Below are 16,274 nucleotides of genomic sequence, written 5' to 3'. Positions count from 1 at the left end.
ATAATTTTTTTTTCTTATGATTTGTTTTGTGGTTAAGAACTTAGGAGTTATTATTTGATATTTAGTTATTGACTTGTAAATCTTATTATTGTGTGATGTTAAATTGATGTTATATTGATGTTTAAGACTTAAGAGTTAAGACTAAACGATTTGTATTATTTGATATTTAGTTATTTATTTATTAGAATTGACAATTTTATGTTCTACAAGAATATATATAAAATATTTTTTAGGAACCCCGAAACACTCTGAAACGGTACGCCGAAATCGGCCGGTATCGAAATATTCCATTTCACTGGACAAACCAAAACGGAGTCCGAAACGGGATTAATAACAGTGTAAAGAAGCAAATCGTTGTGCGGACTCTCACAAAAAATTTGGAGCAAACATGGAGGATGATTTTGTTATTTTTGAATCCCCTCCCTCTATAATTGCTTCCCTTTTACATTTTGACAAACTGGGCTTGACCCAAGATCGTGGTTGTAATATTGTGGTTGATACCACCTAGTTTTTAATATGTTATCCTGTCTACCAAAAAAAAAAATTATTATTAGACCTTCCACTTGGGATCCATGGATAATTACCTAAGTGGTCTGGTGCCTACTGCCTAGTGAAAGCGTCAGTCTATACCATAAGAGGCTCCGAGAATTTTATTGTTTTCACAAAATAGAAAGCTTATGGTAAGCGCTTCATCTAGGTACGAAGTAGTAGCTAGGTAGTTCAATTCATAGTAGATAGTAGATACTACGTAGAAAGGGTTACAGGCCATGCGTGTTGTCAAAACAAAAAGTGGCCTTCACATATTGGCGATTTTAAGGGCTGCCAAAGCCAATGTTTGCGGGAACTATAAATTCAATGTTTGCCACTATCATATATGAATTGTCATGCATGTGTCGGGCAACATAGAACCAAACCATAATTGATAATTGTTCTTTCCATTCATACAAAAATCATTCCAATTCCCAACCATATTTGGTGGCATTCTCTTAGTCAGTAACTTAATTGGATTATAAAATATATTCAAACATCTTAAGTGAATCAAAGCAACTGTTCATGACGCTTCCATGGATCGCCCACTACATTTGCTCTATCCAAAAAGGCTTAAAATGATAGACCTTTAAATGGGTGGGATCATGATTTGAATGTGTGACAATCACCAATGAATATATATGTTTAGAATGTGAAGTCTCCCCCTTAGGGTGAGTTTGGTTCAGCTTTTTGTAAAAATGCATAATGAAAAAGTGGAGTTTTCAAAAAGTGCATAATTGAAAAAGTGCATTTTCAAAAAGCTGAGTGTTTGGTAAAAAACTGTTAAAAAGTGTTTTTTGAAAAAGCTGAGTGTTTGGCTAGTACTTATAAAAGTGGCAGTTTGAGGGATAAATTACCAAAAAAGACAATGTATATATAAGAGCATCTCCAGCAGGTTAGACAAATGTTTGGACAATCAATAGTGACATTTATCTTTTGTCTATCCACTTTTTTAATTTTTATTTTGTAATCAAATTTATTCTTTTTTAATATTTATTTATTCTTTTTCTATTCATTCTCAACAATTATATTTTTCAACAAAAAGTGTTACTTTAACAATATTTTTTGCAATACTTTCACAAGAATCATAACAAAATCTTATATGAAAAGTTGTTACTGGTTCTAATTTGAACCCATTACTGAAATTATATTTTTACTCATCAATATTAGCTAATTACTTAAAATTTATTGTGAAAATATTGTGGTAATATTTTTAAATTGTGATTTCTAATTCTTTGTCTTTTTTTTCCTCCATACGTTTCCTTTTCCTTTTTTTTTTCTTCTCTTGTATTTTGTCCACCACACACGTATACATTATTTTGTCCACATCCTCTCCTTTTTCTTTTTCTTTACTTCCACAGCTCCACTTTCCAGAAGCTCCTTATTCTTTCATTCTTTCCTCTTTTATTTTCCTTTACTTCCACTTGATGATTCCAGAAGCTCTCCGGCTCTCTCAAATTTTTTTTTTTCTTTTTTCCACTTGATTCCAGAAGCTCTCCACAAACCACTGCTGACGCTATACACTTCCACTTCTTGACTTATATGAAGCAAATTGCTCGCAGACCTGAACTGAACATTGAGAAGCCTCACGACCTTGAAGTCATTGGATACGGAATCGAATCCGAACCCAACACTGTGGGTTCGGTCTTTCTTCGTCTTCCTCTTCTTCTTCTTTCTTTCTGTCTTTCTGCGTGTTTATGGTTGTTTGGCCGTGGGTTTGTGCTATTTGATTTCTGTAGTTTTGGATTGTGGTTTGTGTTTTGGGTAATGATTTTTCTGTGTTCTTTGGGTTGATTTCTCATGGGTATGGGTTGGTTATGATTTCTCTGTTCTTTGGGTTGATTTCTCACGGAGAGGGTAGAGCAGAGAGAAGAGATATGGGAGGCGTGAGGTTAGGCGTTGAGAGAATTGATTAATCTCATGGGTGTTTCCGTAATTCCATCATCAGCAACGGTAACCCATCAAACGCGCAGTGCGCGTTTTCATTTATGGACCCTCAGAGGTCCACAACTTTTCCGCGTTTAGTCCGCTTTTTTGGGCTTAACCAAACGCAATTTTAGGCCTGGCTTTTTTCAAAAAGCCCTTTTTGGGCTCAAAACGTGGAAACAAACGGGCACTAAATATTCTAAGACTCATTCTGCAAAGTGCAAGCAAACCAAATTTAAGCAGTTTCTAGATTGGAAACCTTTTTTTTTTTTTGATGTGAAACTCGTTACTTTCAATTAAACTAAAACCAACTACATGACATCTTGGGCCACCAGCCCTTTAATACAATCTGGTACTTCCTCAACCCACGCATATTGGTCTGGCACGCTTTTAGCAAATTGGGCTAGCGTGTGTGCAACCTTATTTCCTGACCGACCCACATGGCTAAAGTTTACTTCTCTAAACCCATACAGCTGGAGCAAGGACCCATTAATAACATTAACAATAGAAGCTGGGGCCTCTGTACGTCGCTGCATGGCATTCACTACTGTGAGGGAATCGCTTTCAAACAGGCATTCTCGGATCCCTATTTCCCATGCGAAACGTACGCCTTCCTCCATTGCTTTAGCCTCTATCTCAACAGCACCCAACGGAGCCTTTATCCGCTTGCTAAGTGCTGCCACTACCTCTCCGTGATGGTCCCTGATCACCACCCCAATCCCGGCTTCCTTTTGTTGAGTAAAAACGGCACCGTCCATGTTAGCTTTGTACCACGGAGGCTTGGGAGGTTGCCATATTGCTTCCACAGAATCTTTGAATGGCCGTGTAGAATAGTTGGCCATCACAAAGTTCTCCAAGAGCTCTTTTGTCCACCCAACGAGAACGGACGCTGGTTTTCTGCTCTTTCCATGGCGCACTTCATTCCGGTTCGTCCAGATGCCCCATGCCGTCGTTACCATCAAACCCACGTCCTCCATCGGCCACTGCTTCACGTTTCGGGCATACCACAATAAGTCCAAGAATTTCGGGCAGTTGTCCATCACCTTATCCGTATTCATCCCTGCTTCCTTCCATACTTCCTTCGCACGGTGACAGTGCCAAAGTGCATGGCCTGTTGTTTCTTCAAAGCTTCCACATACCTCACATGTATTATCCGACGTTATCCTTCGTCGAAAGAGATTATCCTTTGTGGGTAAGATATTCTGGCAAGCACGCCACGTGAAGTTTCGAATCTTATTAGGGACATTCAATCGCCATATGAACTTCCAAAACTCCTTCAGACGTGTTGAGTTTGAGCTCTCCTCAGCGTTGTTGCCAGCTCTCTCTTCAAGTGCCAATCTATAAGCTGACTTCACCGTGAACTTCCCTGAAGGAGTCAGCGCCCAGATAATGCTATCATCAGGCAACGTTGGGCTCAGTGCAATGGTAAGAGTCGATTCCACATCCTTGGCCATGAGAGTCCACTGTAGGGCTTCCAAGTTCCATTCTCCTCTTTGGTGATCGATTAACGAAGCCACTAATAATTCTTCCCCACCACTCGGGCATGGTGTGACAGCTTTAAAAGGGGAGGATAAAGGGAGCCAGCGGTCTCTCCAAATCCGGACTTTGGCTCCATTTCCTATCCTCCAACGGCTCCCTTTCCGGACTACCTGTTGTGCAGCAATTATACTCCTCCAAGCATATGAAGGTCTTGTCCCCATAGTGGCTGAGAGAAAGTCTCCATGTGGAAAATATCTAGCATGGAAGACACGATAGAAAAGTGAGTTTGTAGAGGTTTGAAGGCGCCATCCCTGTTTGGCTAGTAAAGTCAGGTTGAACGCTTTGAGGTCCCTAAAACCCATACCGCCTGTTTCCTTAGGAGTGCACAACTTCTCCCAGCTAAGCCAAGCCATTTTGTCAACCCCATTCTTTTGTCCCCACCAAAATTTGCGGACCATACTAGCAAGCTCATCACATAAGGAATCTGGAAGTTTGAAGCAACTCATAGTATAAGAAGGAATTGCTTGGCCCACTGCTTTTATTAAAATTTCTTTGCCCGCATTCGATAGGAGTTTTTCCTTCCACCCCGAAAGTTTTTTACCCAGTTTGTCTTTTAGATCATGGAAGGTGTTCTTTTTGGATCGCCCAACCAACGAAGGTAGCCCTAGATACTTTTCATGCTGGCGTATGACTTGAGCTCCAAATCTAGACTTTATTTCCTCCTGTATTGCCCGCGGAGTATTTTTACTGAAAAATAGGGCAGTTTTGGCTTTATTGAGTTGCTGTCCTGAGGCAGCTTCATAGACACTGAAAATGCGCTGTAACTCATCACATTTTTCCAAAGATGCTCGACAAAAAATCAAGCTATCGTCGGCAAAGAACAAGTGGGAAATTCTTGGGGCTCTCCGACACACAGCTACACCATTGATATTTTGCCTTTCTGTTGCACAACGAAGTAGTGCTGAAAGACCCTCTACACAAAATAGAAACAGATAAGGAGATAATGGGTCCCCTTGGCGAAGTCCCCTAAAAGGAGGTTATGCATTAAATGAAACAAAACAGAGTCCAAAGTACGTACAAATAATAGAATGTATAAGACGAGACCAACGCCCATCAAATCATCAATTCAAAAGCAACAATATTCAACTTGTGTTCTCCCCAAAAACATCCAAGGCATCAACGCAAGTATTCACTTCCCGCATGTTTGATTCTCGTGTAAGCAATCTTCCTCAAGAGCCACTTACAATCCTCTATATATAAAAGAACTCAAGCTAAGATGAACATTATTATAATTGCATTAATGAGAAAGGAAACCACTCAAAGTTTGGGCAAAGCACTCATACTCATACTTACTGGCCCTCCACCTTCTTGCCTCTTGGCCTAGATTCCTTTGTGAGGAACCATTTGTATTCAGCTTAATCCACCCTTTGTGACAATATGATTAATTTTTTGTTGTTTTTTTTAAACTCTTTTTTACTTGCCAACATGAATTGATATTTTAGTTGGAATATTACTATAGATATAATGAGATAATAAATATCATGTTTATTTGACTTGTAGATTATGAGAAAGTCAATTAAAACAATCAACTCTTCTCAAAAGAAAAAGAAAAAAAATCAAATGATTTAGAATCCAACTGAAGTACTATCAACTTCAAATGTTAATATACTAATTATTTAAAATCCTCATACAAAATTCAGAAATTTGAGATCAATGAAATTGATTTTATTTGTTAAAACATAATTTTGGATGGCGTTCATTAATATGGGATTATCATATTAATAACATTATAAAATTTGATCGATGAGCTTACATTAAGCTAATCCATACAACCTATTCTTCTTTTCTTATTGTTAGTACTTAGTACTATTCTTTTTTATTTCTTTGCTTTGACCCACTAGGGATAGATCATGATTCCATTCCTAACACTAACATACCTTTAGTAATGTGGGATTAAGAAATCATTTCACTTTCATGAGTTTTAGACTAGTGATTTAGCAGTTGCTCAAGCACGGCATCCAGAAGTTAGGGAAGACTATTTTTTTTTTTTTTTTTTTTTGGTTAACAGTTAGGGAAGACTATGCAACCATAAAATTGAGTGTTTTTAAGTTGTCACTTTTTCACCAAGCACCTTGTAACTCAATTGGTTAGCATTTTTTGATATTTTCAATAGAAATATTCAAAGTTCAAATTTCTCCACCCTCAACTATCAAATCATTATGGGAAAAAAAAAATTGAGACTTTTATTTGAGATGCGCCATGGGAAAAGCAATTTAACCAAATTATATGATTAAACAACAAATAAATCAAATCTAAAGTTGCCTTAAAAAAAAAAACATAAATCTAAAGTAAAGCAAATTTGTGGCTACTTGATTAATTCATTTAATTTTTGTAAGTCTTAATGGTTGCCATCATTTTCAAATGCATAAACTTTTCTTTTTCCCGTTTAACATATGCTTGAAATGAATTAGGTGGATTTATTAACGCGCACTCTAGCATCTGCCATGCGTCAATGTCTTACTCAGATGGAATCACCACTATCAATTAAAAATTTAAAAGTAAAAACCTAAATTCAATTGGCTCTCTTTCTTGGATACTGTTTGAATGCATACTATGACGTCTTTAACACTATGAACCACATCTCTCTCTCTCTCTCTCTGTGAGGCGGCAGGCCGGTTGCGGTTAGTGATGTGTTTGTCAATTCCCTTAATTAATAGCATAAACTATTACCAATCATAATTTCCAATCTTTGATCCAATTAAATCCTTCAAAAAGAGCAACAATTTATATTCTTTTTGGAACAACAAGGCCTTATATATTATTAATCCTGTAAATTGGATTGTGCCACGTACTACTACATGCTTCAAGGAACCTGCCTAGCAAATAGCGTTGGAATCTATCTGAGAAGTTTTGGAATACAGGTGCATGTACTCATTTTAATTAAAGACATTGCATGTATGATTAAAATTAACAGCCTTTGGCAAAACAAAAGAGATACGCTTACAGTTGCAACCAATGGCTAGCTTGTGTGTGCGCCTTCAGCAACACATGTTACCCTAGAGCTTTCGGAAATATTATAATAAAAAAAAAGACTATTTTAAATTATTTTATAGTCCCAGCAGCTGTATCCACATTATGAAGTGCATGCGTTTCTGTCCTATAATTAATGTATATATAGTGGTCACATGATCTTCTCTGCCTACCATATATAATGTATGAAAAACATGCCTACTTTAACGTCAAAAACATGAGTTCGATTAAAGAGACAGAGATTTGAACTAACAACTTCCAATTTCACGAGAGACACTCTTCACATAACTGTGTAATCCCAGACAGGCGATCATGATATTTAAATAAACTGTAACCAAAACAAGTCAGACCAACGTACACCCATGTGATATTCTGTCATCTGATTTTACATTTTGTGTATTACATGTTTTCAACTCTAATACCTTATTTTATGTCTTAAAAAAAAAAAAAAAAAAAAAAAAAAAAAAAAAACCTCCTATGGAGAGAAGGCTCAGCATCAAGATTAGTTCTAATGGATTTTCATTGATAATAATGATCTCTAGATCGATGACATAAAGCTAGCTATGACCTATGAACTGAGAATTGAAGATCCTACATAGCTCAAATGAATAATAGAATATACCTTAATTCTGGGGCCTACGTACATATATGGCTTGGTACCCACCAGCTGGCTCTTAAGTCTTGACCCTCTTAGTTTTACACTTAAGACAGGTGCAATCAATCATATTCATCATATCGATAATCCATTTTTGCCTTCATATATGGCATCGTTGGTTTTAGGTAAAGCAAGGCATGTAAACCCCTCCATGGTATAATTCATTGCCATGATTATTCAATTCTTGGTTAATCTTATCCAGCAAACTTGTCAAAAAATGCAATCATGCTCGACGTAGGAACCCCTTAAGTCTACGATTTTAAGTTTAACCATTACTTGCACAAGAAGCTCTTTCTTTCGAAATAATAAATTGTAGGGGCAAAGGCCCACAGGTCCAAAATCATACAATAGGCCTTGGGCCCCATACGGGATGATCAACCATGTCCGAGAAGAGAACGTGGATACCAAAAGGGGTCCCAGCCCAGTTCTCGTAGGCCTAAAGTCACTTAAAGGGCAGTCCGAGGAGAAATGTCTCCTCGGACGTGACGAGTAGTGCTCAACATGCACTCTGCCTACCAAAAGGATCCACCCCAACGAACACTAGTAGCAAGGACAAGTCCTACAGACCTGTGGCAAAGAAGGAAACGAAAGATGCCCAAGGAGAGGCTACAACTGCCACATTAAATGCATTGCAGCTACTTTTCTGGCCGCATTAATGTGGAGAAAACCTGTGAATATTGCTGCCTTGGCTACCACAACTTACAGTAAGGTGGAGGGGGTGTCCGATGGGACAAGCACTCAAGTGGGAGTCCAGATAATCAACAAGTGTAAGGCCACGATGGCTTTAAGGAGGCTATATAAGAAAGAGAGTCCTCATGAGAAAAGGGGACTAGGAAAATTTAAAGGAAGAACCTCCAAATATCTATCTCATCCCCTCGGACTGAGAATATTTGGACGTTAACAGGATCTTCTTGTGTCCAAGTGTTGTGTATCCCAACCTTAGTCTCTATCTACTTCGCTAAGGCCCGGTTTTGTAACCCACTCTCTACAAATTCATTGTTTCAAGACCCTTTGGACCAAGACTCCATATCTATTGGGCTTGGGCCCCAAATTCAGACCCTACATAATAATAATAATGTCATATAGAAAATAATATATTCAATACAAATTTATAAGCATTATCTTGCTATAATTACTTATGCATCTAAGTCAACTTGCAAAATTTTTGGAAAAATACTACAAAAACTTCATTGAGGTTAATTATAATGATTGAGTAATGCTACAGCCATAAAGTTGATGTGACCAACCTATTATTGGTTTTCATCTAAACTCATCATTGATATCACTTTTTTATTTATTAATAATCACTTACCACATCAGCAATTTGTAAAATCTTTTCACTCACCACATAAGCAATTTGTAAAATTTTTTGTAAAATAATTTGTATCTCTAGCATTATTCATAATAATTAGGACTTTATAGTTTCAAAGTTCCTAATTTACTTCATTTTCTCATGCGTCAGTCAAATGTTAATATAATATAAATTGGTAATCAATGATTCTTAGAAATTTTCCAAATTGCTTTTGGTAGATTAGAAAAAAAAAAGTTCTGCCATAGTGCCATTCATAAAGGCTTGCATCACCAAAAGCTGAACAATATATGCATTCTAAATGAAGTCAAGTTTTAATTGACTATGAGTTTAAGAAAAAAAAAATAGTGGTTCACCGATCAATTGCTTAGCACCATATCCTAGATCATTCAATTCTTGACCACAAGAAGATTTTGTAGGCACGGATTGGATGTTGATTTAAGCAAGGATAGCACAGTGTTAAAGCAAAATATTTTTTTTTTTAAAAATCCTTTTGATGAGAAGTAACTAAGAGTACTGGAAGAGCACAAAGAAGTGGTTTCAATGCTCCACTCCATGACTTGTGGGCCAAGTTTGAGAAACAATACGTCAGGCCAACTAGAACTATCATGATTCATCGGTGGATATAGTGCTCGACGACAAAATTAAGTACGGTCTATGGTACCCGGGCCTGAAGGAATTACCATATATCTGATGGTGGATGCTGGATATGGGTTTGGTTGGGAGGAGTTTATATATAAACAAAAGATTTCTTTCAAGCTAGTTGCTACTATATATCGCTATATATATACGTGTCAAACTCAAATGTAATTATCAAATACTATCAAAATATAGATATATGTATGTATAATACCAATTAAAACCGAAGTGGTGATTGTGATTTGTGGGGGAAAGGAGGCTGACTTGCATTTAAGCATTTTTTGCAATATTGCTTAATGCTTAATTAGTTTTGAGCCTAATGGTAATGGTAATGGTAATGGGGGCCAGGCTGCCACCTCCACTACTGCCTAATTAGTCAACTTGACGAGGAGTTGAAAAGATCGGCCACGAGGAATATTGTTGGATGGAAAATCATTATAAATATAAGGCCAACCCATGCCACTTTCTTCACTTGTCCCAAAATCACAAAAGAAGTAGTCCCTCAAGTTCCAAGTTTCAATAATACTAATTAAAGTATCTTTGTGACAGATAGTATAGACAAGGAAAGAAAAATTTGTATTTAGATAAAGGACAAATTAATTAAGGAGAAAGAATGGTGGAAAGAGTGGAGAAGACAAAAAAAGGAGATGCCATTGACATGCCTAATGAGTCTGTGTTGGTGGAGGAGACCTCTGTTGATTGGAGAGGCAGACCCTGCAAGCCTAACAAGCATGGTGGAATGACGGCTGCTGTTTTTGTCCTAGGTCTTCGATCTCCTATCTTTCTTTTTTTGTGTTGTTTTAATACTATTCTTCCATGTGCACCATGCATACTCTCTCTCTCTCTCTCTTTCATATATGTTGCTTCGCCTTGTAGTTGTATGCCTACAAAATCTAATCTCTACGTTTATTTAAAGTTAGAAGTACCATTTTAAACACTTATACTATTCTTCAAGTGTCGTAGTACAATAGTTAGAAAGAAATAAATATCAGAGTTTAGATTTTATTGATATACATGTTATGTAGGATATCCTTCATTTCATTTTGATGTTCTCTATATGAAAAATAAGTAACATACATATGCTTGATTTCTGTGGTTCACACTGCAGGTCTCCAAGCATTCGAGATGATGGCAATTGCTGCTGTTGGGAACAATCTGATAACTTACGTAATCAATGACATGCACTTTCCTCTGTCAAAGTCTGCAAACATAGTAACAAACTTTGTAGGGACAGTCTTCCTCCTCTCACTCCTTGGTGGGTTCCTCTCCGATTCTTATCTTGGGAGTTTCTGGACCATGTTGATCTTTGGCTTTGTGGAGCTCTCTGTAAGACCTTTCTCTGACATGTCTCTTTTTCTTATACTGCCCAACAGATTCTTGTCTCTCTAGAGATCTCAGTATATCTCTATTTAACATCTCTGCAACCTTATCTAATTATGAATTATAAAGTTTGAGATTCTTTTCATTTCATTCCTGTAAAAAACATAAAGATGAATGTATCAATGATGGTTTTTGTTCTGAAGCCCATTGGTTTGCTGCATCAAAAGGGAAAAAAAGAATATTCCACAGTACAAAATGCTAGCCAGTAGATCTTATTTAATTATATATTGTATTCATTTTAACAAATTATATATAATAATAAATATAAATTTGTGTTAATTATGTGACAGGGTTTTATACTACTTGCTGTTCAAGCCCATGTTCCACAACTAAGGCCACCAAAATGCAACATGATATTGGAGGAAGGCCAGTGTGAGGAGGCAAAGGGTTACAAGTCATTGATATTCTTTGTTGCACTCTACTTGGTGGCTTTAGGGAGTGGTAGTTTAAAACCCAATATAATCTCTCATGGGGCTGACCAATTCAGAACAAATTACTCCAAGCAATCCAAGACACTCTCTACTTACTTCAATGCTGCCTACTTTGCCTTCTGCATAGGGGAGCTCATTGCTCTTACTGTGTTAGTTTGGGTCCAAACTCATTCTGGAATGGATGTTGGATTTGGAGTCTCTGCAGCTGCCATGGCGATAGGAATGATCAGCTTGATTTCGGGTACGCTTGTCTACAGGAACACGCCACCCCGCGGAAGTATCTTCACCCCAATTGCTCAAGTAATCTCTAATGATTCTAACTACTATTATTTTCTTTAAAAATACTAAAATTACTATCAATTTTACTATAACAAGTTAGAAATTGACTTGATAATAAATATAATTGGTATCATTTAAATAACATAATAAATAAATAACTCTAAATATATATAGTAAAATTTGTAGTACACCGTCACTTTTTTAACTTAAATATAAAGGCCTTTATGCAGATTCTTTTGCTTCAACTTTTGGATAGTTAGAAACCATTCTTCTTTTAAGCTATTCCTCGAAATCCATGTTCATTAAGCATTATATTTTTGTAATCGATTGTCGGCTAACTAATTTTGATTAATTAATTCGAAAATGATAAATCAAAAGGCAAAAAGGAATAAAGTTGTCGATGCTGATATGTCATATGATGAGATTTCCTTTTTGTCCTTTTTCTTAAAAATGTTTTGTGACGAATTGTAGGTTCTAACTCAGGTACTCTCTGTTGGTTCAATATACAAAATATGTTCATTTTAGGGTCAGATGGTATATATAATTAATATGGCCATTCAGAGAGAATAGCTTTGGTTTACCTTTGTAGATTAAAAGAACAAGAATGGAAGTTTTTTGGCTTTGCAAAATACAATTACATGTAGCTATGTTTGATAATTCTTGCTTAAGTAAGTACTATAATAAATTTTTGTATTGTCCTATCCTTTTTCATATAAATAATACGGTCTACTTTAGGTAGGGATTTGGAAGTGACCCCTAGTTGTTTATTAAAATGTAAGTGCTTGATTTGTTATGTATTCTCCTTGTCAGGTTTTTGTTGCTGCATTTACAAAGAGAAAGCAAATCTGCCCTTCAAATAGTGGGATGCTTCATGGAAGCCAAAACAATGTACCGAACCATATTTTTGCTACGTCACCTAACATCAATAGTCTCCTCCACACCGAAAAGCTCAGGTAAGACAGAACATATTTGATGATTACCATACTAGATTTCTGTGAAGATGTCTTGCCCTGCATGAAACAGGGATTGTTTCAAATTTAAACAGGGAATTCTTGCTTTGGTTATATAATGTATGTTATTATGCCAAAATCCAAATTACACCAAGTTTGGGTAAATTCTCAGTCCTTCAAGTTTTATTTTTTGTTATTTCAGTCCTTAAACTTGAACATTTCTTTTATATTCTATGTCCATTGGCGTCTATAAAATTTCCCTTAAAGGTCCAACAATCCACCTCATATCACATACGTGAATATTGACAATTTTATAGACAACAATGGATGGGATGACCAATTTAACAAGAACAATATACTTTCAAGGATTACCTTGACAAAAAATTAACTTTAGAAATGAAAATGACAATTAATCCATATTTAAGGGTATAATTTAGATTTTAGTTAGGAGTGTTAATTCAGGTTAGCGTGTCGGGTTCGTATCGTGTCGAGATAGGAGTGTTCGACCAAATGGCTCAATCCGAACCCAACTCATTTAATAATCATGTAATGATCCTTCAACCCTAACCCGACCTATTAATAAGACTGGTTGACTTGACCCAACCCACTTAACACGCTTAGTAAACGGGTTGTGTTGGGCTGATGTGAATGTGATACAACCCATTTCAATCTGCTTAATATTAAATATAATATCCATCTAGAAATATATATATATATATATATATATATTTTACATCCCAAAAGTAGTGTATACACTTCAAGTTTCCAACCCATTTCAATTTCTAATTATATCATTTGTAATTTTTTGTAATTAGTCACTTTTCTTTTTAAGTTTAAAATATAGGTTGGATATAAAAGTTATTTAACAAATCTAAAATAAAATGAATATTATTTGCTATATGAGTTAAATGGGTTGTGTTAAATGTATCATTTCGAGTTGACACGAATAAATTGACATGTCAAATATGTTTATTGTGGGTCACGCAGGTTAATCCGCTTATAACACGTTTCTTATCGTGTCGCGTTCAGGTCGATCCGTTTATGACCCAAACTCGCTAAAAACCAACACTAACCCACAGTAAACCGTGTTGAGTTCATATTGTATTCGCAAGTTGGGTCAAATATTGACACCCCTAATTCTAGTTTTGTTTTTATTAAAATGTAAATATATATTCTCTAAGAGAGTCATGATATTGCAGATTCCTTGACAAGGCCTGCATTAGAATTCAAGATGGAAGTGAAAGTTCATGGAGACTTTGCACAGTTGCCCAAGTGGAGCAAGTGAAGATAATCATCTCAGTTATTCCCATATTTGCGTGCACCATCATCTTTAACACCATTTTGGCACAGCTCCAAACGTTTTCAGTCCAGCAAGGGAGCACGATGAATACCCGGATCTCAAGCAGCTTCCACATCCCTCCAGCTTCTCTTCAATCCATCCCTTACATTTTGCTAATCTTTGTTGTCCCTCTGTATGAAACTGTCTTTGTACCAATTGCACGAAGATTCACAGGAAGGGACTCAGGAATCTCACCTCTACAAAGGGTTGGCATAGGGCTGTTTATTGCTACGTTCTCTATGGTTTCAGCTGCAATGGTTGAGAAAAAGAGAAGAAATGTAGCTTTACATCTGAATGAAACTCTGTCGATCTTTTGGATTGCTCCACAGTTTCTTATATTTGGGCTGTCAGAGATGTTCACTGCTGTGGGGCTAATAGAGTTTTTCTACAAGCAGTCCTTGGAAGGAATGCAATCATTTCTAACTGCCATGACTTACTGTTCATACTCATTTGGCTTCTTTTTAAGCTCACTCCTTGTTTCCCTAGTGAACAAAATTACCTCAAGTTCTTCAAGTGGTGGATGGCTTAGTGAAAATGACCTCAACAAGGATAGGCTTGATCTTTTTTATTGGTTGTTAGCTGCACTCAGCCTCATCAACTTCTTTAATTATCTTTTCTGCTCTAAATGGTACTCTTATAATCCATCTCTATCATCCACTACTCCACCACAAGATCAGTCATTTCGACAAGACCACCCACAAAATCATAGCTTCGACCCCTCAAAGCAAATTGGAGTTGACAACATTGTACCATGATTCTTCTTTTCTTAACCTAGACGGCTAGACCTATCTCTAAGTAGTCTTTTGTATGTATTTATAAAGAAAAGAAAAAGAAAACCCTAAATATGTAGCTAGATGGAATATTACTTGATATACTTAGACCCACTTAATTAGTGCACCTGTTAGCTAGCTATGTAGCTAGGTTGATAATATAAAGTAGTATTATGGGTCACCTTTTTTTCTTTTGTCTTTTTTCATTTTCAATTTGTTAATAATAGTTGACTATATATATATATATATGTAAGGTGGACATTTAATTTGAAGGGTCCTCCGGGTCCCCAGTCCTTGAGATCGATGATATCAACTATCTATAAGGAAGTTAGGTCTAATACCATGAACCAGCAAGAAGATGCTACGCTGACGCATAGACTATAGTTCTCTCCTCCCTTTTCTTTCTCAGTGAATGCGTTGATCATGTGAAAGTAGGACTTCTTCTCATTTTTTCTTTTCTTTTTGGTAAAGGAGGTAGATGTAAGTGGTGAGTGGGCTTGTGCTATCTGCTTTAGTTAGTTAAAAGAAGAGTCTTTTAAAAGCAGATGTGATCTCTTGTGACTTGATTTTATGAATATGATCAATTTGGAAGATATTATTGCATCTAGACTTTCTATGCGACCAAAACAAAATACAAAATAATTAATTAAGAGTAAATAGTAGAAACTCATTTCTAGGTATATATAGTTGTCTTCTTCTCACTCGCTGATATTATTATATATATGATAATATCACTTTCACAAGGAAACATGTCCCCTACATGTTTTATATTGAAGCTAGGCCATCCCTTGCTATTGCTTATCTGCATAACTGTCCTCCCACCACCACTGGCTGTGAGAGTGTGGTTCTTCATTATACTTTCCATCCTATGTTTGCTAAAGGAATCACATAGCCCCCAGAAGCTACAGATGCACCAACAAACTTGGCCCATTGATCGATCTGTTGTTAACTATAAATCAATGATCAAGCGAGTCATGACTTAATAAATAAGTACTCAATTCTTAGCTCTAATTATTAGTATGGCTCAACTGAAAAACTCTACTACTACTTAATCTACAATAACTTGTACAATACTGTTTTTTTTTTTAAAAAAAATCAAAGGCAAGGTTGGATACTGGCTTTATATCTTCCCATCAAAATTAGTTTCGAACGTAATCAATTTAGTCCTCTAGCTTCATTCTTTTTTCTCTCTCTCTTTTCCTTCTTCTATTTTTTTGGGTTGGATAAAGTAGATTACAAAAAAGACCACAACTCAATTTTTCAAGACTAGAATCCTTCTCTAGCTTCATTCAAACAACCTAGATGTTAAAATTTACCAAAAATAAAAAAGATGGAGGAAGAGGTTTTTTTTGTGTGAGAATCTTATTAGAAGGAGAGAAGGTAAAAATAAGAGAAGTAAGAAGTAACTGAATTTAATATGACGGTGTATAACAATAAAAAGCCTTAAGCGGCTACACTTTGCTATTCACTTTTATTGATAATATGTTACAATGAAATCAATATATATTGCCAATTTGCCATACAAAAGTCCATAATAATTTAAATTTGAACTATATATT

General features: G+C 36.1%; 1 protein-coding gene across 1 annotated transcript; it reads left to right on the top strand.

Annotated features, from left to right (window-relative positions):
* Positions 1-10,029: 10,029 nt before the first annotated feature.
* LOC126699642 (protein NRT1/ PTR FAMILY 4.3) lies at positions 10,030-14,896 on the top strand. The gene is made up of 5 exons (XM_050397584.1): positions 10,030-10,330; positions 10,675-10,892; positions 11,237-11,677; positions 12,467-12,609; positions 13,806-14,896. The coding sequence occupies exons 1-5, from the start codon at positions 10,180-10,182 to the stop codon at positions 14,698-14,700; spliced, it is 1,848 nt and encodes a 615-aa protein (XP_050253541.1). The 5' UTR covers positions 10,030-10,179; the 3' UTR covers positions 14,701-14,896.
* The last annotated feature ends 1,378 nt before the right edge of the window (positions 14,897-16,274 follow it).

The sequence above is a fragment of the Quercus robur genome, chromosome 9, assembly GCF_932294415.1.
Source record: "Quercus robur chromosome 9, dhQueRobu3.1, whole genome shotgun sequence".
Classification (NCBI taxonomy): Eukaryota; Viridiplantae; Streptophyta; class Magnoliopsida; order Fagales; family Fagaceae; genus Quercus; species Quercus robur.
Note: the sequence above shows the minus strand (reverse complement) of the source record. Positions and strands in the feature narration are given on the sequence as shown.

What these genes read in the sequence shown, in the direction of transcription:
- LOC126699642 (XM_050397584.1), top strand. Translation starts at nt 10,180, where the DNA reads ATGGTGGAAAGAGTGGAGAAGACAAAAAAAGGAGATGCCATTGACATG. An exon ending in TTGGCTTTGTGGAGCTCTCT is followed by an intron (nt 10,893 to 11,236) that starts GTAAGACCTTTC and finishes ATTATGTGACAG; the next exon opens with GGTTTTATACTACTTGCTGT. An exon ending in CTCCACACCGAAAAGCTCAG is followed by an intron (nt 12,610 to 13,805) that starts GTAAGACAGAAC and finishes ATGATATTGCAG; the next exon opens with ATTCCTTGACAAGGCCTGCA.